General features: G+C 38.1%; 2 protein-coding genes across 6 annotated transcripts; both read right to left on the bottom strand.

The window, feature by feature from the left end:
* Nucleotides 1-2833: 2833 nt before the first annotated feature.
* On the bottom strand, nucleotides 2834-17880 carry LOC142605694 (uncharacterized). Of its 5 annotated transcripts, XM_075777124.1 has the most exons (5): nucleotides 17339-17637; nucleotides 15868-16077; nucleotides 14573-14691; nucleotides 4043-4161; nucleotides 2834-3170 (listed from the first exon to the last, which is right to left on the bottom strand). In XM_075777124.1, exons 2-4 carry the CDS (start codon nucleotides 15953-15955, stop codon nucleotides 4048-4050), a joined length of 321 nt encoding a protein of 106 aa, XP_075633239.1. In that variant the 5' UTR covers nucleotides 15956-16077; nucleotides 17339-17637; the 3' UTR covers nucleotides 2834-3170; nucleotides 4043-4047. The 5 variants fall into 5 exon arrangements, with proteins under 5 accessions (XP_075633239.1, XP_075633237.1, XP_075633241.1 ...); XM_075777122.1 differs by lacking the exon at nucleotides 2834-3170 and having other exon boundaries at nucleotides 3766-4161; nucleotides 17339-17880; XM_075777126.1 differs by lacking the exon at nucleotides 2834-3170 and having other exon boundaries at nucleotides 3766-4161; nucleotides 15868-16109; nucleotides 17339-17620.
* A 959-nt stretch (nucleotides 17881-18839) lies between these two features.
* Nucleotides 18840-19319, bottom strand: LOC142606381 (uncharacterized). Its single transcript, XM_075777744.1, has one exon. The coding sequence runs from the start codon at nucleotides 19317-19319 to the stop codon at nucleotides 18840-18842; it is 480 nt and encodes a 159-aa protein (XP_075633859.1).
* Nucleotides 19320-20188: the final 869 nt, after the last annotated feature.

Raw genomic sequence — 20188 nt, 5'->3', positions numbered from 1 at the left:
AGTTTGAATACATGTAAGTGCTTGACTTTCGAGTTACAAACTTGCTAGTGTTTACTTGTAATAATTATACAAGCTGCATTGATAAATGACTTCAGAATTGCCATTGCTGTTTCTTCCCTTCGATGTGGGTTTCAGCTTTCTTGTTTTGAATGAGATAATTAGGTTTGAATTTCACATGTAATAAAATCAATTAGTGTTTTGACTTAACGATAAAAATCAATCATCTTATCTCGGAAGGTTTTTGTTGTATCCATCAAATAAAAATTGTTGTTTTCAGCTTATTATGTGATGATTTATAAGACTATATTATTTAAAGTTTTAAACAAGTCTATAGTTGAAAACACCAAAAAATGTCATATAAGCTACAAAGTTCTTGACTACTCAATGAAATTGTTAGTGTTAAATTATCAATTAGTTTTAAAAAAGTGAAATATAATATTTATCAATTGATGATAAACATTATTATTATTATTATAGATAGTTGTTGTGTGTATTATTTAGCTTTTTTTGTGGTATAATTTTTAGGTCAATGACTCAATGTCATGAGAAATCTCATCAAACCATCTTATAAGATACTCTTTCCCTCGCCTAGACACAGTGACACACACCTTACCCACAAACTCACTACCAATCCACACCACTCAAGGCCAAAAGCACAACTAAACAACTGAGCACCTCCCCCTATCAAAATCACATACATAGATCATCACCCAAAAAACCCCAAGTGGTCAAAACCCTAAAATTGGTCTTCCATACCCCATCGAAAACCACCACATCATTACCACCAACAAAAACATCCAAAACCTCCATGCCTTAACCAATTTCCCACACCTACATCATCAAGCAACTCATGCCTATCTAATAGTTAGAAAACCTTCTCCATAGAGTGTTTATCCTTGTGAGACTTTTTTTGGTTACTTTTTTAGGGTTCCTTATCTCAAGTTTAATTGTGAAATTAAAATTATTTATGTATTTTAATGAAATAAATAAATACATAATAAAATTCATAATTGTAGGGCTACAAAATTTATTGTGAAATTATGTTCTAAGTTACAAAATTTATGATGAAATTATGTTGACAGTTACAAAATGTTATTTCTTTATTTGTACTTGCGCTTATCCACGTTCCGTAAAAAAGACCATACTATCCTTGGCGAGTGAGAGATTTAAAGAATGTGCGAGATATGACATATATAGAAGAGTGCAAATTTGATACGGATTTGGTGTAAAACATGAGATTTACACCATTCAATCCCAATGTGCCACATTAGCTTATCACAAATTAAAGAATACAACTTGTAGCACACAATCATATCTTATTAATACCATACACCCAAACCCTCTCTGATAAAATCTTTTATGGCCGACCACAATAGCTATTGCTCGCCGCTGCCACCATTATTGGCATGGTCCCTAAAGAAAGAAGATTGTCCTTCAATTAATGGTGTAGGGATGGTTTTTGCTCTGCTTTGATTTACTTAGAATTTACACACATAGATGGTGATAAAATTATATATAAAGAGAGAGAGACAACAAAGAAAGCAACTAGCTTTTGCTTAGAGAAAGAAGGTGGTGACAAGCGGCCACCATCATGGTTGGCCATAGAAGTTTTGATTAGAGAGGGCTTGGGTGGAGAACTAGAGAGTAGGTGTCTATGGTGGTGGCCATCATGGTAGACCTTGGCATTCTTTTGCTTTCAGTAGTGACCGGAGGCCATCATGGCAGGTATGGAGGTTTAGATTAGAGAGGGTTTGGTGTGACAGAGAGAGAGAGGGAGAGGGAAGGGGGGAGGGGGACAAGTTAAGTGTGGTAGTCACTACCATGGACATCAACAGCAACCAATGATGGGCAGAGCTTAGTGACTAATTGGATTTGAGAGACAGAGGAGTAGATTTGTGATGGGTTGGTAGGTTAATAAGGATTGATTGTGTGTAAAACCCTTGTTTTTATCCACGTTCAGATTGAATTTAAATTCTAAATAGAGTGGTTCATGTTTATGTTGTATGAGATACTACTTCATATTTTATTAATGTTATTTTGATGGCAATGAAATGAGTCTTTTTGGTAGAGTTTTGCACTTATCTATTTGTGCATAATTAGTTTAAGCCAAATGACAATTTATATGGGTTGTTGTATTTTGGAATGGATAATTCAAATAGAAGTGCTGCTAATCACAAAATGCTGGAATCTCTTTAAAAAGAGCAAGAGTTTCATGCTCAACCTAATTGCTTTTGTTATAATTAATTGTTTGATTTTTGTATCTCTAATTGATTTCCTTGTAATTTTTATAACCAATGCCTGGCCATGGTCTGGTGACAAAAAAAATATATATATATTAATAAATAAATAAAAATTCACTAACCGTGGTTAGAGTTTGGTAAAGGAAATATTTTTAAAATTTTGAAATATTCTATTATTGTTATTAACATAAAATACTAATGGCTCGATTTTCTCAAACCTCAATGGGAAAGGAGTGTCATTTTCCTCAAGGTTTGGGGCAAAGTGTCATTCCCCCAAACTTTAAAAATACAAAAAGTGAAATAAAATAAGTGTTATTCCCTCAAACTTGAAAGGAGATTTATATAATTTACCCAATTATTTTTATCTTTGAATTGAATTTACAATTTAACCAATGAATGGCCCATTAATTGAACCTAGTATGTACCAAATGAAATGACTGTATACACATGAGGCAATAATCAAATATTTGAAGAGGTTTGAATACTCTTGTTTGTCTAAAAAAAATTTAACCAATAACCCAAAAACCTTGGTCCTATACGAGATTAATGTCCTGTCCAAGCTTGATAACTATGCCATAAAGTGTTTCTAAAATTATTCATGAACTTAAATCTTGTCTATAATTTTGCATATCTAAAGGGAAAATAAACTCTACTGTTCGACTACAACGAAGACCATTGGCCAGCCCAATCAGCCAAGTTCATTCCTGCTACGGATCAGGTGCACATGCAATTGTGAGAGTAAAAAGTTGAGAAGGTAAAAACAGTAAAAAGTTAAATATTAAAAGTAAGTTTTTAAACTTTCAATCTTAGTCATCAAAAGTGCTATTGAATGATTATTGCACCAAATCACAATCCGTTCTTTCCTACCGATCATGACTACCACCATCTCACCATCGGTTACCAGCATGGGGCATGTGCACATCAGACAGCCTGACAATTAAGAATTGAACATATCATCAAGCGGGTTTCCCACCATAATCAAGGCGTATTCTCAAAATCCCTATATCTACAGCCGCGGCAATAGGCGTGTGATTGGGTAATATGCCAATTTGTCCACTAGATAATTTTTTCCGAAGAATTCGCCATGATATATCTGATCCATGCATAATATCATGAAAAATGGATACAAATTTCTTAACAATAACATGTAAAAATAGTAAATCCAGGTATCCATTTTATGACAAATTTACCCTACCAAGGGCAGGTTCTTACGTGTTACTACCCATCGGCCACTAGAAACACCACTTCCCGTCCGACTTGCATGTGTCCTTAAAATAGATCCGAAGAGATTTTTCTCATCTCTATTTGGACTTCACCGAAAACACCAAACTCCGATGCCCTCAGGATTAGTGAAACTACGGCCATCATTCATCACTCTCAGGTTCAGCTGAACACTTTGTTTTCTATGGTGGAAACATTGTTTTTTAACTAGTCAAGTAGTGAAAACAAAGGAGAAAAAAACGCTATTTTTTAACATGATCTGAAACGGGAAGTAAACAAGTAACAAGAATATAAAGAATAAAACTGACACCAGCGCAAGAATTAGATTATTTATTTCATTTATCTTTTCTGTTTGTTTAATCCAGAATTCATTTCTACCAACCACAAGACAAAGAAACTATTAAAATGAATATAAAACTGCGATTAAGGAATCACTCTCTTCCATTATTGGCATATTCCAATCAAGTTGAGTCCACATCCTGAGTAAATTCTTTGGTTTCAGGATCAAAATATGTTCAGGGTCTAGTTGGAGGAAAAAGATTATAAAAAAGAAAGATATGAAAGTTGTGCAAGTGTTGGACCTTAGTCACTCTGGTTCATCTAAATGTCCGAACAGTTCTTTCCAGTGAGATGATGCTTCTTCAGGGGTTCGAATAGTCCAGATGTGAGGTTTGGCTCTCTCACGAGTTTCTAGAATTCCCTGCATTCAGAGTGTTCAGAGTGTTCAGCTTGTTACTTGCATCAAAACAATGATATTGATAGGCCAAACCAAATTCAAAGTCATCACCTCAAGTGACAAATAGGCGAGGAAACAAAATTAAAAATAAACACTAACGAACTTCAGAAAAGTTGACTTGCTTGATGTAAAACAGATAGTCGACTCGTTTATGTCTTTTGTTAAATCCTTTTCATAATCAATTACTTTTATTTTGTCTTTTAGAATACAATTAACTCTCATGAGAACTAATCAACAGCACCAACAACAGTCTTGGTCTCAAAATTTTGGAGTTGGCTATGGATTAATCATCATGTTAACTAATTGATTATGATATTTTGGACTTTGAAATTTTTCCTTTTGTAGTAGCTCAACATGACTAGAATGTGAAAACACTGAAAAGGGTTCAAGAACCAGGTTTTTTTTTTTATAAAAAAATTTATTATATATATATAATTTATTGATTATCATAATGGCTAAAATATTTTATTTTGTCTTTGGACCCTATATCATAGGTTGGATCTTAAAATATATGTAAGATCTCCCTTAAACCGTACGTAAGGCTTTCATTGAACATGGCTAAGTAATCAAGACCCCCTACCTAAGTACCTCAAACATCCACATCCCCCCCACCTTCTTCCCTTTCTTTTACTCTCTCCAAAAATCCCTACTGAAAAAGAAGAAAAAGACACTATCGACTGAAAAACAGGATCACAGGTGAAGCAGTTGCAACTCTTCCAATAAAAAGCACTAATTCCTTGTATTAATTCAACGTGAACATATAAGGCAGCTATTAGATGGATGGGTCTTCAATATTCCCATTCAAACAGGACTTCCAGCCAAAAAAGGGCAAGGATTATAGCATAGATTCAAGCAGAGAGTCAGTCACATCAAAAGCCAAGCAGGTTTCCCGAGAACAAATCATAGGCATGAGCAAACGCATAAAGTTCAAGATATTTAAATAGATCTTTTCAAAATGGATGCCTCCCCTTGCAAGCTTGTAAGTGCAAGGTGGAAGGTGAGCTTGTGGCATCAAGACCCATCGAATGCATCTACCAATTTTCTTTTTAAAAAATTGTTCTAACCAGCAGACTTTAAGATGGCATTATGAGATTCCCTTTATTTTTTAAAATTTTAAGAAATTGGGATACATCAAAATTGGACACTAACAATCTTCATATAATTTTAATTGACCTAGAAATAGCATATGATAGAGTATATAGAGAGGTTATGTGGTAGGTTTTTTTTTTTTTGATAAATAAGTTCCTATAAGGTATATTAAGTTGATTAAGCATATGTATGACAAAACTATAGAGTGAGAATAGGTGGAGGCATCACAAGTGAGTTTCCCCTATCACTATAGTTTTGCATCAATGATCAACATTAAGTGCATGTATCTTTCCACTAGAGACGAACAAGCTCAATAAATAGATTCAAGAGGAAGTCCCATGGTGCACACTTTTTGCAGATGATATAATTCTAGTAGATGAAACTAGACTTGGAGTCAAGTTAGAAATTTGGTTAAACACTTCAAAATCTAAAGACTTTTGGTTAAGGACTAAAATAAAGTTTCATAGAATGTAAGTATAGTAAAAATAACAGCAAAGACTAAGGGTTTGTAAGACTTGATAGTCAAGATTTACCAAAGAGCGAGGGCTTTCAATATCTTGGATAAGTATTCATAAAGATGGAGAGATTGACGAGGATGTGAATCATATTAGATAAGAGCATTGCAAATGAAGTGGAGAAGCACATCAGAAGTATTGCATGATCATAGAAAGCTATTAAGATAAAGGAAATTTTTTATAAAATTGTTATTAACAAGCTATGCTCTATGTACTGAATGTTAGGTTGTTAAGAAGCAACAATCACAAATTAAGTATAACTGAAATGAAAATAATAAGATGGACAAATTAAAATACAAGGAAAGATAGAATTCGAAATAAATAAATTTGCTTAAATATAGAAGTGTTTCCTATTGATGAAAAAATTGGGGAAAGTTTGAGGCACTTTGGATATCTTTAGAAGAGAGAGATTAATTCACTAGTGAGAAAGAATGAGCTAATTGAAGTAGAGAGAAAGAAAAAATGTGAGGATGACCAAAAATAACATTATTAGTAGTAGTAAAAAATGACATGTCAATTGACAAAGTAGCTCAAAGTATGACTTTGGATAGAATAAAATGGAGGAAAGACTACATATGACTGATATTGATTAGAGTGTTGAGGATCCAATTCCAAATTTTTGGGACTAGGTTTGGTTATTCTTGTTACACATGCACTTTGTGAATTTTGAACAAGGGGAAGAGCTGCCAATTGAACTGGAGCTCATTGGCTAGAACATCACTATCAAACTTTAAACCTCTCTTTCTCTCAGAAGGACCAATCTATTTATATGATCATGATTACTTGCTATAATTTGTTACAGCGGGTAAAATCAATCATGGAGTACACCCACACCTAATGTAGACTAACAATATCGAAATACTTAAAAGACTCCAAAGAACAGGTTAACCTATAGGTTCTCATGCTTTAGAAATCAATTATGATTGACCAGTCTTCAGGGATTTATGCAACCTTTATAGCTTATACTTAGCATGTCTTAACACTAAATTGTGTCAATTAAATTACTGGATTTATAATAAAACAATTTAGCATAACTCTGTATACATGCTGCAAAGTTAAACTAAAGCTTAGTCCAGAATAAGTGTGCAGGTGGTCCCAGACAAACTTGAAAATTGATATGTACAATTTACAAGCTTTCAGTCAATGTGACAGGAGTGCAGCATTGTTTGGCCTTCCACAGAGGAGTAATGTTTACCAAGTTTCTATCATTTCTCTGAAGGATATGTAGAATGTATAAAATGTGTTTATATACTTATCAATTTTATGTGTGTATATATGTTTTTTTTTTATAAGTAAAAATTTTATTAATATCAAAAAAAGGGGAACAACCTAGTACACAACGATTGTACAAGGGGTCAAATAATCAAAAACAAAAATTACAAGAATCTAAGAAATCAAGAAAGGATAAAAAAAAGATTGGTTCCGCAAAGCAACCAACCAATCCATTAAAGTTCTAAAGAAAAATAGCTTCAAGTCTGATATGGATCTCTCCTTATCTTCAAAGCACCGACTATTTCTCTCCCTCCAAAAGCACCACAATAAGCAATGGGGAACCATCAACCATATATACCCATTTCGATGACGGCCAAAACTGCCTTGCCAACATACTAGAAGCCCCACTACAGATTGCGGCATAACCTAGCTCACTCCAAATAAACCAAACACCATAGCCCACATATCCATTGCAACCGGACAATGAAGAAAAATATGATCAACCGATTCACCATTACACTTGCACATATAGCACCAATCCAATATCCAAACCTTCTTTTTTCATAAATTGTCAATTGTTAAGTATTTCCCTAAAGCAGCAATCCAAACAAAGAAAGCTACTCGAGAAGGAATCTTCTGTTTCCAAATGCTTTTCCAAGAAAAGCAATAGTCATTAGAGCCCACTAAGAGATTGTAATAATCCCTAACCGTGAAGCCCTTCTCTCTATCATTATGTGTGTATATATGTATATATACAATGTATTTATTCTATAATATCTCCCTATCTGTCCAACTCCATAGATGGATTGCTTTTTACCCTCCATACCACAATTAAAATTGTTTCACAATTCAAATCAAATTCTATCAACATCATGGGAGGAAATAAGAATGAGATCACTCTAGTAGAATTTTTATGGGAAAAGGAAGTGCAAAGAGATTGCTATTCAATGTGGAAGAACTGATCTCTGGGATGTCTCGTATAGTTTCTTAAGTTTTCTTTTATAAAAAGTTTAGTTAGGATTTTTGAAGGAAGATTAGGTTAAGTACCAGGTAGATTTATGGGGGGCTTTCACAATTTCGTCATCGAATCCAAGTTTTTTCAATTAGTTGTTGAGGAAGGGGGGCGTTATTTCTTGTTACAGATTTATGAGAGGGGTAAATATTCTATGAGATCAGTCTTCATGGGTAAGAATGCAGCATTATGGCTGATGAAGAATATTGAACACACTGTTGTTGGGGCTAGCTCTCAACAGTTCTTACATTCGGGGATGGTGACACCGCTTTATACTCTCCACGTAGCACCAACTCCTTTGGTCGGGCTTCTGCTTCGATCGAACTAAAAGTTGGCGGGTGTAGGAGGTCAATCATTATCCCTGAAGGCAAAGAGAGATATGGTTGGAAGGCTTTTGGACTTGAACTAAGAAAGGTGTTGTACCCTCCCAATATGCGTTGGGTGGAACAGTCTTCCAACTCTTATTCCTCGTGTGCATAGGCAATATCCGGAGACTCAACACTCCTAGAACTTTTGCCGAAGTCGTGCAAGGCATTCATGGAAGAGTAGAGAATAGAAGGCAGCCAAAACACGTAGGTTCCATTGCCAAGGGGATGAAGATGCATTTAGGAGGGGAGAAGATGGAGGGCAACCGGAGTTTCACAGTGTGCTAAGGTGGGAGTTTTTCCGGTAGGTAAGTCTGATAAGATGGTGGTGGGAGGAGGTGATAGGAGGGGAGAAGTGCATTAATGAGAAGTCGGTTGGCAGTAAAGTAGGATACACTTCCCAAGTTCCAGCTTTGAATTCAAAAGCCTATGACAATAGGAAAAGGAGTGATGTAATGAGACTTTGCCGGGCGGGGGAGAGGTCTTATCGTGGAGGTTGATGTGGATGGGGAGGAGGCGGGTTTCGGGATAGGAAGAAAGGAGAGATCGAAACACAAGATGGGTCTCACGGCCGGTAAGGAGCCGCCTCAAGGTAAGTTGGTCCGGGTTTGGGCCCAAACAAGAGGGTAGCCCAAAGGACAGCTAGTGAGAATTGTTTAGGCCCACAACTCACAAGCCCATTGTCCTTTGAGCCTCGGGGAGTGCTCCGATAAGTGGGCCGAGCCCTTACCTTCACTCGATACTGCGAGAAGCCCGGGGAATGTCTAGGGGTGAGGCCGACGTGTTTTGTGACGCCGTCGCAGTGGCCGGAGGTCGTGAGTGGTCTCCAAAGGTACGGGCTCAAAGCCGATAAGGGTGGCTCCGTGCTTGCCTGTCTCGCAGTCTCCGACGAGCCCCGCTCTATCGTTTCGGCGACGCGGAGCACCGGGGATCCGTGGGTTCGCCCACGGCGTCGCGCGCCACGGCAGGGGCGGCGAGTGTGCCGAGTCCCCTCCGGCGATGGTTTTCGGCCGGAGTCCCCTCCGCGATGGTTTTCAGCCGAGCCGGGGCCGGAATGACTTTCTCGCTCCATTTCGCATCCGAGGGGGTCGTTTTCTCGAAGGTAAGAGGTCGTTGGCTCTCACTTTTGTGCCACGCCGTTAGGACCTTTTCTCCCCGACCTCTTTCTAGAGTTGGTGCGAGCTGACCAAGGGCTCGGGGGTAGTGGGTCGTGAGGTTAATCCTTTTTTTAGCAAGGAAATTTGCCTTCCCCGGGGAGGTTATGATCGTGGAGGAAGCAACTGTTTTTTCCGTGGGTGAGGGCCGCTTTCCTCTCGCAAATCTTTGATCCGAGTGGTTCAACAACCTTGGCAGTAGTCGGAGGAGGTTGATGAGGTTTTTAGTATTGAACCTAACATAGATATTTCGGTGGGTGAAACACACTCGGCTTTAGTAAATTGGTTGGGTTATCTATGACTCGACATGAGAAATTGTGCATTGCTCTATTACGTAGGGCTTGAATCGAGATGGAGGCAAGAATGTGTTACACAGAAAGTAATGGGCAGCAATAAGGTGGCTAAGTCCAAAAATAAAGTGGTTGCGGTGAGCCGCAAAACTTATTTTCTTCGGTGAATTATGACAAGATGAGGGTGGTCTCGTGATGATGTTTGTAGTTGGGGATACCTTAGTTTTTATGAAGATAAAAATGATTTCGTGGAATGTTAGAGGTTTAAATGATCCTGAAACGCCTTCGTGGTGAAGAACTTGTTGCGGGATTGGAAGTGTGATGTTGTCTCGTTTACAAGAGACAAAGATTGCTAGTATGAATAGACAAACTGGTTTGTAGTTTCGTGGGGCTGCCCATACGTGGACCGGGCCGTCTTGGAGGCCGATCGACGGCTGGTGGTATTTTGCTTATGTGGGACAAAAGGGTTTTGGATAAGGTGGAGGTTATGGTTGGTTTATTCTCAGTGTCGGTAAAGTGGAAAGGGGTGGGGGATGGGTTTATTTGGGCTTGCTCAAGCGTTTATGGCCCAAATGAGAATGTTGAGAGGGGCCTCATGTGGGATGAGCTAGTGGGAGTTCAGCAGTGTTGGAGGATTCCGTGGTGCTGCTTTGGGGACTTTAATATAGTTCGCTTCCCTAGCGAGCGTAGGGGAGAGACTCGTTTGTCCACGGCTATGGAAAAATTTTCTGAATTTGTTGAGGATCTCAACTTGGTTGACTTGCCTTTGGAAGGAGGTAGCTTTACTTGGTCCAATGGTTCTGATCAACCAATGATGTCTAGGATTGATAGAGTTTTGGTCACTTTCGATTGGGAGGATCATTTCCCAGATGTTACTCAAAGGATCCTACCCCGTACTGTCTCAGACCACAGTCCAATTCTCTTGGAGGCAGGGGGAATGGCAAGGGGGAAGAGTCCTTTCAGATTTGAAAATATGTGGTTGAAGTCAGAGGGATTTGTGGATAGAGTTCAAACCTTGTGGAATCGACATTCCTTCGTAGGTACTCCTAGTTTTGTGCTGGCGAAAAAATTAAAGGCTCTGAAAGAGGACATTGTGCAATGGAATCGTCGAGAGTTTGGTAATGTAGCGCGTCAAAAGAAGCAATTCCTGGAGGAGTTGATAACCCTAGACGCCAAGGAGGGGGATGTAGGTCTCTCTGATGGGGAGATTGTTCATAGGGCTGGTTTGAGATCCCAGGTGGAGCATCTTCTTTCATTAGAAGAAATTTCCTGGAGACAAAAATCTAGGATGTTATGTATCAAGGAGGGGGATAATAACACCAAGTTTTTTCACAAAATGGCTAACTCCCATAGACGTTCTAATCATCTAAGGACCTCGGGAGGTGGACGGGGTGGTTCAAGAGGCCTCCGAGGTAACTTTTCAAGCTGTACAATTTTATAAAAATTTGTACAAGGAGACTGAGGAGTGGAGGCCTTTTGTGGAGGGTTTGGAGTTTGATCGCATTGAGAACAGGGAAAGGGTTTGGCTTGAAAGGAAGTTTAAGAGAGAGGAGATTCTTCAAGTTGTTAGGGATCTGGAAGGGGACAAAGCTCCAGGTCCGGATGGGTTCACTATGGCGTTCTATCATCATTGCTGGAAGGTAGTGGAGAAAGATGTCTTAGCGGTCTTTGAAGAATTTTTCCATCATTGCAAGTTTGAAAAATCCCTTAATGCGACCTTCATTGCTTTAATTCCTAAAAGGAATGGTGCTTCCAACATCAGAGACTTTCGTCCTATTAGTTTGGTGGGGAGTGTGTATAAAATCCTAGCTAAGGTCTTGGCTAATCGCTTGAGAGTGGTTTTAGATCAATTGATTTCTGAGAATCAAAATAGCTTTGTGGGTGGAAGACAAATCCTTGACTCGGTTCTCATTGCGAATGAGTGTGTGGATAGTCGTGGGAAGAGTAGGTCCCCGGAGTCATTTGTAAGCTCGATATGGAGAAAGCCTACGATCATGTGAATTGGGAGGCTTTGTTGTATTTGCCGAACAGTGATGGGTTTTTGGAGTGAAGTGGTGTAAGGGATCCGTTCTTGTATATCCACAATTCCGCTCGTTTTGATTAACGGGTCCCCACGATTTCTTTGGTAGCTCAAGGGTTTAAGACAGGGGGATCCGCTATCTCCTATGCTATTTTTGATCTTGATGGAGGTGCTTAGTAGGATGTTGAGAAGAATGGAGGGAGCCGGCTTGATCCGTGGTTTTAATTTTGAGGGTAGGAGGGATGGTGGGGAACGTGTTTCACATCTATTATTTGCAGATGATACTATACTCTTTTGTGATGCAAATGTGGAGCAAATTCTTCATATTCGGTTGTTGCTCCTTAGTTTTCGCGGTAACAGTTTGAAGGTCAATGTGCATAAGAGCGAAATGGTTCCTATAGGGAGGTTGGTGATGTGCATGCTCTCGCGATATATTGGGCTGCAGTTGGATCTTTACCTATGTTGTATCTTGGCATGCCGGGGGGCTCCTCACAACTCCCCTTCAATTTGGAACACAATTTTGGAAAGTATTAACCGGAAATTATCTCGGATGGAAGAAGTTGTACTTGTCTAAGGGGGTCGTTTGATATTACTCAAGAGTACGCTTTCTAGTCTTCCGACTTACTTTCTATCGTTGTTCTCTATTCCTACTCAGCGTGGCTAATAAAATTGAAAAGATGCAAAGGGATTTCCGTGGGGAGATAGCAAGATTCACTTGGTAGGATGGGACAAAGTTTGTGCGCCTATAGCCAATGGTGGCTTAGGGATAAGGAAACTCACTACCTTTAATAAGGCTCTATCTGGGGAAATGGTTCGTGGCGGTTTGGTAAGGAAGAGGGTCGTTTATGGAGGCGGGTAGTAGCTTCAAAATATGGGGAAGAGCTGGGGGGATGGACCTCAAAGCCGGGTGGGGGAGCTCACGGGTGTGGTTTGTGGAGAAGCATCCGTACGGGTTGGGAGGATTTCGTAAAAAATTGTCAATTTGTGGTTGGCTCGGGGAATAGGGTGAGGTTTTGGCAGGATGGGTGGTAATGGGATCAACCTTTTCGCCATGGCTTTTCCTAGGCCGTATGGCATTGCCATTGATAAGGAGGCTTCGTTGAAGCTTCTTTGCATAGGCAGGGGGCGGAGGATAGAAGATCTTGGAATGTTCTTGGCTTAGTAGATTTTTTAATGATTGGGAGATGGATGAAGGATCGCGGTTTCTTCGTATGTTGGGTGCTATAATCCCTCCTATGGATGTTGGTGACCGGATGAGCCGGAAATTGAAGCGTAATGGGGCTTTTGACATCCGGTCCGTACTATTACAAATTAAGAAATTCCTCCTTCAACTATCTTTCCTTGGAAAGCTATTTGGAGAGTTAAGGCCCCTAGGCGAGTTTCTTTTTGTTTGGTGCGTAGCTTGGAATAAGATCCTAACGAGTGACAATCTGAGATTGAGGAGATTGGTTTTTGTGGATTGGTGCATTATGTGCCGCCATGGTGGAGAGACGGTAGATCACCTTCTTCTTCATTGTGAGGTGGCCTATCGAAGTTATGGAGCTTTGTTTTTATAACTTTTGGCTTGGCTTGGGTTATGCCTAGTTCGGTTCCAGACTTGCTTTTGGATGGTGGAATTGGTTGGGGAAGCATTCGTCTCGTATCCGGAATTTAGTCCCGTCAGTGCATCCTTTGGTGTATTTGGAAGGAGCGGAACCGGAGGACTTTTGAGGATTTGGATAGCTCTAGTGGATCAGCTTGCTTTGCTTCTTTTTGTGGAACTCTATTTGATTGGTCTCGGGCGTGGGGACTCACGTCTAGTGATTCCCTCCCTTCTTTTCTTTGTTCCCTTCTCTTTTTGTAATTTCTCTCGTTGTTTGGTTTTCTCTCTTGTTTCTCTTTGTTTTCTTTTTCTTGTATTTCTGGGTTGCTATGTGTTTTTCAGGCATAGAGTAACCTTCGTATATATATCATTCTTACTTATCAAAAAAAAAAATCATGGGAGGCCATCAAAGGTTCCCCTCCCCTCCCCACCCCCCCCCCCCACCTTAATTACCACTGTTCTTTCTGCAAGTCGCAACAATCTGGCAATCCTTTTATGTCGAATTTTTCCCCCCACCTGATACAGTTCCTAGTGGGTGCTCTTGCTGCCAGTTTTTGGCACATCTTAGAGGAGAGATGTATGGTTAATATGTAAACTCACAAAGGGAACCATAAAGGATATACTTTATAAATACAATCCAAAAGTCAATGAAATACTCCACACAATCCATATTGTTAGCCCTCTATTCCATTTTGAAATGTCCCCGAATATGGTCATCTTTGAAAAGTCAATGAACTTAGTATTGATAACTTTCCTAACTTACACTTTATATTATTTAAAAAGTCAGTACATTCCACTAGAATTTAAATGAAGAAATTATTTCTGGAAACTTATATCTTTTATTTGAAAGACATTGCATTAACAATGTTCAGTTAAATACAAATGGATTATCTAAACAGGACAAACAATATGGGATAGAGGGGGTGTGTAAGAAGAAAATGGGTAAGTTCTGCTGGTAAAACATCATTTATAGTAAGTAACACATACAACTCAAAACAATAATGAAGATTAATCTGCGCAATCATTTGGTCTAGCAACCTGCTATTAAAGTTACATGTTGCTTTAACAAGGATAAAGTGAGGCACTTAAATTTTTTTTTTCAAAAATGACAAGTGGCTTAAGTTTAAAAAACAAACCTGCACCTCAGTAGACCGTTTTGTCTTCAGTCTCAAACAATCATATAAAACATTCCATTTCTCAGAACAGTTATCAAGAACACCAAGCCTATAATACTGCTGCATCTGATGAACAGGGGCTGCCATGATATAAATGCCCATCAGCTTCAAAACATTTTGATTTAAAGCACAATGAATAGCTAAAGGGAGAAAAATAAATAAGAATTAGACAATTTTTTGTTAAACAACATACATGAGCAAAAGGCCCAAAAGACAGTCAAAGAGAATGAAGAAATGGTGAGTGGAGCTAAACATAATGCATATAACAATTTTTAAATATAAAAGGCAAGAAGGATGTAGAGAAATTGTACAAAAAGACAGCGAAGTGCCCACACAGAAGAGAGAAAACCAAAATATTTTGGTCAGTGCGAACAGTACGCAAATGCTAGAAGGAAAATAATCGTGCCAATAAGGTCTAACTCAAATGGCATCTCCCCCCCCCCCCCCTTTGTAAGAGCAAGGTGAAGTGAGGTCTTGGGTTTAAGAGAACCAAGACCCACTAGGTGCATGAGTAATCTCACAATACACAATTTTTATTTTTATTTTTATTTTCCCAGAATTGAGGTTCCTAAAGTAAACAGCTGAAAAAATAATAAATACAAGAGAGACTTGAAATTTAGACAGTATTCTAATTAATACTAAGGGATTCTGATCCTCTTGTGTTTCTAGGGCACCTCCATTGTAGAGTTCATAAAATCCTAACCATTTATTGTTGAATCTGTGGTTTGGACTTTGCCTCATCATCAATAACTAAATATGTGCCAAAATAGCACATATTAACATTTGTTTAAACACTGAGAATGTAGCAAAATTTAAACTACTCATTTAACAATAAATTTTTTGGATTTAATAACTCTAGCAGAGTAATCCTAAGAACTCTAGAGGATCTCAATCTGATACTCAAGGGTTCAACACTTAGAAAGGCACATCCTATGAACAAAATAAAGTGGTAAGAACAAATTTTAAAAATCACAAGTCATTGTGGTAATGAAATGCCAGATCATGGAAATTAATTTTTTGTCAGAATATTTGGAAAAGATAATGGATTCTATGGCAATGATGACTAGTTGAGTTGTTAATGTTAATATAGAAATATAAAATTAATGTAATTTTTAGGAGTATAACCATCTGAATAATTTATGATATGATGTTGTTTTAGAATTGTTTGAACAAAATTTGGTCCACAATGCAATTGGATTGTACTAAAAAATAAGAATTAGAAATGAAAATGAAGAAGACTAATGAAAAGTGCATACAGTAGCAAAACCAGAGAGCATCAAAGCAGGTAGAGCAAGACAAGCGCCGCTTTTGAAGACCTGATGAGGCTTCAGTTTCCGTAGACATGAGCTTCTGCTCTCTCTGTCTCTCTTTATGGTAGGATTAGGGTTAAGCTTTCGCCGGTAAAGTTAGAGACCTCAGGTCAAACTGATTCGATCAAAACTTTCTCCAAGTCTTCACCTATTTTCCTAGGATTCATTCACCAGCAACCAAAAAGACTCTAAAATAAATATAGATAGATGAAATAAGAACTGTTTTTTTATATATATAAGTAAAATATTTTAGTAAAGAGAAGATAATGGAACAAGACAATGAAGCATGACAGTTATACCCCTCCTTATGCTTGAGATTAAAGCAATAGCATTGGCCTGGGCAGAGTTTTAGGCCAATTTTACATTTTTTTCTTAAGTAGCTACTTTTTTTGTATTTTAGCCATCCACTTCTCAAATCACTCCACATCTGACTTTCTATTCTAAAATCTGTCCATTTAATGCTTAGAACATGCCACTGTTACTTCCTGAGTACATATCAGCCTAAAATATTATCTGTTGCTGTTGAAAATGCATCCTCTGCATCTGTTGCTGCTGAAAATGCATCCAAGAAACAAATAACATTGTGATGGTTTTGGTTTTGAGGAACCTTACTAGCTCATTTCACATCTAGTACTAGGTTTCCAAAGGAATTTTTCTGGGAAGACTGCAGAGAATTTCTTAATTGAATCCATTTCTCAAATCAAAATTTTAAAGCAACTAGTTGGTAGAACTTCGAGAGGCTTCAATAAAATTATTGTTCAACGTGAGGGCTATTGGAGGAGATGCATTGGTAAAGATGCCTTAAAACATCTTCTATTTTCTCACTCTGCCATGTCCTAAACCACAGCTTAAAAGAGACACAACCCTCTAGAACTTAAACACAACCTCCTGAGTTTCCACTATTAAAGTTTCTATACTGAACTTGATCAATAAGTTCACACATGAGACTGAGAACTCTATGGCGTTTCTCCACATCCAATTCAGTAGTTTCTTTCTTCAACTTCTTCCATCTTCAAACAGACCCAAGATACAAGACCCAGACAAAAATCCCAAAACCTTAATGTTAGAAAAAATCAGTGCTTCCTAACAGATGGTTCTGATAAACAAAAATGCATTAGCTCATTACAATAACAAACACTTACCAAATGGGTATTTGCATATCAAAATTCAAGATTTCCAATTCCAATCTAAACAAAGTTTTCAACGTAGTAAGAATCCACAAAAAAGCATCTATGTGAAACCCCAAGTACCAAATACAAATCACAAAGCAAAAGCAACTCCATCAATCCAATTCAGACACATTTCACATCTTTTCGTGTTACCCAACAAGCAAGGGAGACACAAAACGAAGCAGAATTGAAAATGGAAGAGCAACAAAAAAAAAAAAAAACCCAAGTTACAACAAAAGATAACAAACCTGATAAAAAGGCCAAAAACAAACACGCCTCGAAACTAGATCCAAACACTCTCAGCTCTGCCTTTGCAATTTGCAATTTGCAATTTGCATAATCTGATTCTTCCTCTCCACTGGTCACTACTGCACCTCCACTTCTCCACCGTCTGATCACACTCACACACTAGTAGAATCGGCTGAGGTATGGTCTTCTCTGATATCTCTCTCTGCTGCCGCTACTCTTTGCTCTTGTGTTTTGGGTTCTTGATTTTTCTTCTATTCAGTATTTTAAATCTGGGCTGTGGTTAAAGTTGCTGGCGTTTTGGTTTGCGTTTTATTTATTTATTTATTTTTTAAGGGATGTGTTTTTTTTTTTTTTTTTAAATCTTACAAGTTTATTACTACATGATTTACCGGGAAAAAAAAAAGTTTATTACTATTACAAAAGACTTCAATACAAAAAAAATTATCCAATATATATATACACACATAGAAAAAAAACAAAACAAAACAAAAATTAGTAGTTTGCATGTTAAAAAAGAGAAATGTTAGAGGAATTGGAATACAAAAATTTAATTAGATAGTTTGGATCTTAAAAGGCAAAAAAAAATATAATATATTATGATATAAAATATTAATTTAATTAATACGCAAATATAAAAATGCTCTGTTTTAATTGTTTAGTTAATGCTGTAAAATTGTGATTTACAACTATGTTTTTGTTGATTTTGTAAGTGCACAATTGCACCTGGACCCAAAGAAAATTATGGGCTCAGGCCCAATGAGCCTTAAACAATGAAATTTGTAAAGCGTGGGCTTGAAATCTAAATTAAAGGTACTAAGAACTTGATAACAGGCTTTGGTGTGCAAACACTTGTAAATAATGAATGATAATTGCTGATGGACCTCCTCGAACGTGAGCCGAGGACTACTGTTATATTATTTCTCTTTCTTTCTTTAAGATTACAATTCTTTCTCTTTTTTTTAGTTACAGACTGGCCCCCTTTAAATACTTCATTTCCTGACACTTTCTCCACGTGTTGCTCAAACCCCCTCCCCCCTAGATATTTCTTCCCTTAGTGCCTTTGAATAGTGACCAAAAGTTTCAGCTCTACTGTTCAGGGGTCACTTCCCCATTAATGCGGCCAGGGAGGTAGGTGCAGAGTCTTTAATGTGGAGGTGGCAGCCTTGGCTCATGATACTTTTCTAACATCGGTGTATCTAGAAGGTTCAGGGCTTCCCCCTCTTAACCAACAGTCTTTCCAGAGTTCTGCCTTGACCTTCGTACTGAATCTACGAGTTTTCTTGGGTCTGTCCGAGGAGAAACTCATCCTCGGATGTGTCCTCGGACCCTCGGCGTATGGGCCGATCCGCAGTACTAACAAATTCTTAGCCCAAGAACAGATCGGCCCTCCTTGCTAGAGCCCAAGGGCCCAAATGCCCGCTTGGGTCCTTTTACCCCCCACAGATTTTCTTCCGTGTCAATTTTTTTTTATTGATAGGAAATCACACAACTTAATATAAATCAAATAACCATAGCATTTACATCATGAAGAACTGGTAATTCTAAGAAACTAGGACAATTCTCCATCCAAATACATTGATTATCTATGCCTTTGGCATACTTTGCTAACAAGTGAGCTGGGATATTTGCAATTCGCTTGACATGAGAAAAATCGACATTTTGGAACTCCAAGGAAGCTTTGCTAATACCCACAATCACCGCATCAATGGAAACCAGAACTGAAGATGAATGACTCAACGCCTTAGAAACGATTAACGAATCACCCTCAAGTATGAAATCAGTGATCCCAAGTTGCTTTGCGAAATGCATTCCAATTTCAAATGCCTTCACCTCTGCCTCAAGGGGTCCCAAGGGTGCTAGAATTCTTCTGCTCATTGCTGCCAAAAATTTCCCATTCCAGTCTTGAACTACAACTCCAACTCCCACTGAATGCAGCTCAGTAAACACAGCACCATCAACATTGTATTTATGTTCAATCATTCCGTGTCAAATTTGATTGTATTTATGTTCAATCATTTTCCTTATATGTTTGTGGGATTTAATGTAAGGGTAGAATGTGAGAGTTATGTGAAGACAGTGAAGTTCACAACTTACTTACGACAATCCACGAAAGACCACGTGAGAAGTACACACTCAAATCTAAACAATTTTTTGTCAGGTTGTATTTCACGAGTCACTTCACAACTTGACTAACTCATGAGTGACTCACAAAACTTTCTACCTGGATAATTTTAATGAATGTTTTCCTCATTTCTTTACACATACTATATATAAGCTCACATTACCAGTAAAATTGTAGGAGACTTTTAGAGAGACAAATCCTAACAATACACTTGAGAGTTAGAGATTGTAAACCCACAATCATTTACACAACTTCTCTTAGTTTTCCTCAACTCTCACCTCTCCTATTACAAATCCTTTGGAGGTTCTTAGATCAAACACGTACTTCACCCCAATCTAAGTGTTGAGAGATGTTTTGATGCGTGTGAGAAGTATTGGAAGAAGCCATTGATTGTTGGATGCAATTTGGAGCTAATTACAGAATCCGAATAACTAGTGAAGACAAGACTCGGTGAAGTTCGTTGAGAGTTGGAACTCAGAGGGTTCAAGTATATTGGGTAAATTAAGCTTGGAAGGTCTTTTTTATATCATTGTACTTTTACTCTATTCACTGGTGGTTCATTTCGGCTTGGAGGGCCACGGAAAAGCTTTTCATGAAGTACTTTAGTTTCCTCTTTAATAACACGTCTCGGTATTATCTCATTGTTTGCATCTTTCTTCCCTTACTCTTTATGTTTTATACTTATTGTTTATTGTATATGCATATACTTTAGAGTTGTTTCGGCCTC

This window comes from Castanea sativa, chromosome 8 (genome assembly GCF_040712315.1).
Source record: "Castanea sativa cultivar Marrone di Chiusa Pesio chromosome 8, ASM4071231v1".
Taxonomy (NCBI): Eukaryota; Viridiplantae; Streptophyta; class Magnoliopsida; order Fagales; family Fagaceae; genus Castanea; species Castanea sativa.
The sequence above is the reverse complement of the archived record's forward strand: the minus strand, read 5'-3'. Positions and strand labels throughout refer to the sequence as shown.

Bases quoted from the DNA above. Each gene is read 5' to 3' on its own strand.
- LOC142606381 (XM_075777744.1), bottom strand. From the start codon at position 19,319: ATGATTGAACATAAATACAATGTTGATGGTGCTGTGTTTACTGAGCTG.
- LOC142605694 (XM_075777122.1), bottom strand. From the start codon at position 15,955: ATGTCTACGGAAACTGAAGCCTCATCAGGTCTTCAAAAGCGGCGCTTG. The intron at 14,692-15,867 runs GTATGCACTTTT...ATATCATGGCAG, and splicing joins TGCTCTCTGGTTTTGCTACT to CCCCTGTTCATCAGATGCAG. The intron at 4,162-14,572 runs GTTTGTTTTTTA...CTCTGAATGCAG, and splicing joins AACGGTCTACTGAGGTGCAG to GGAATTCTAGAAACTCGTGA.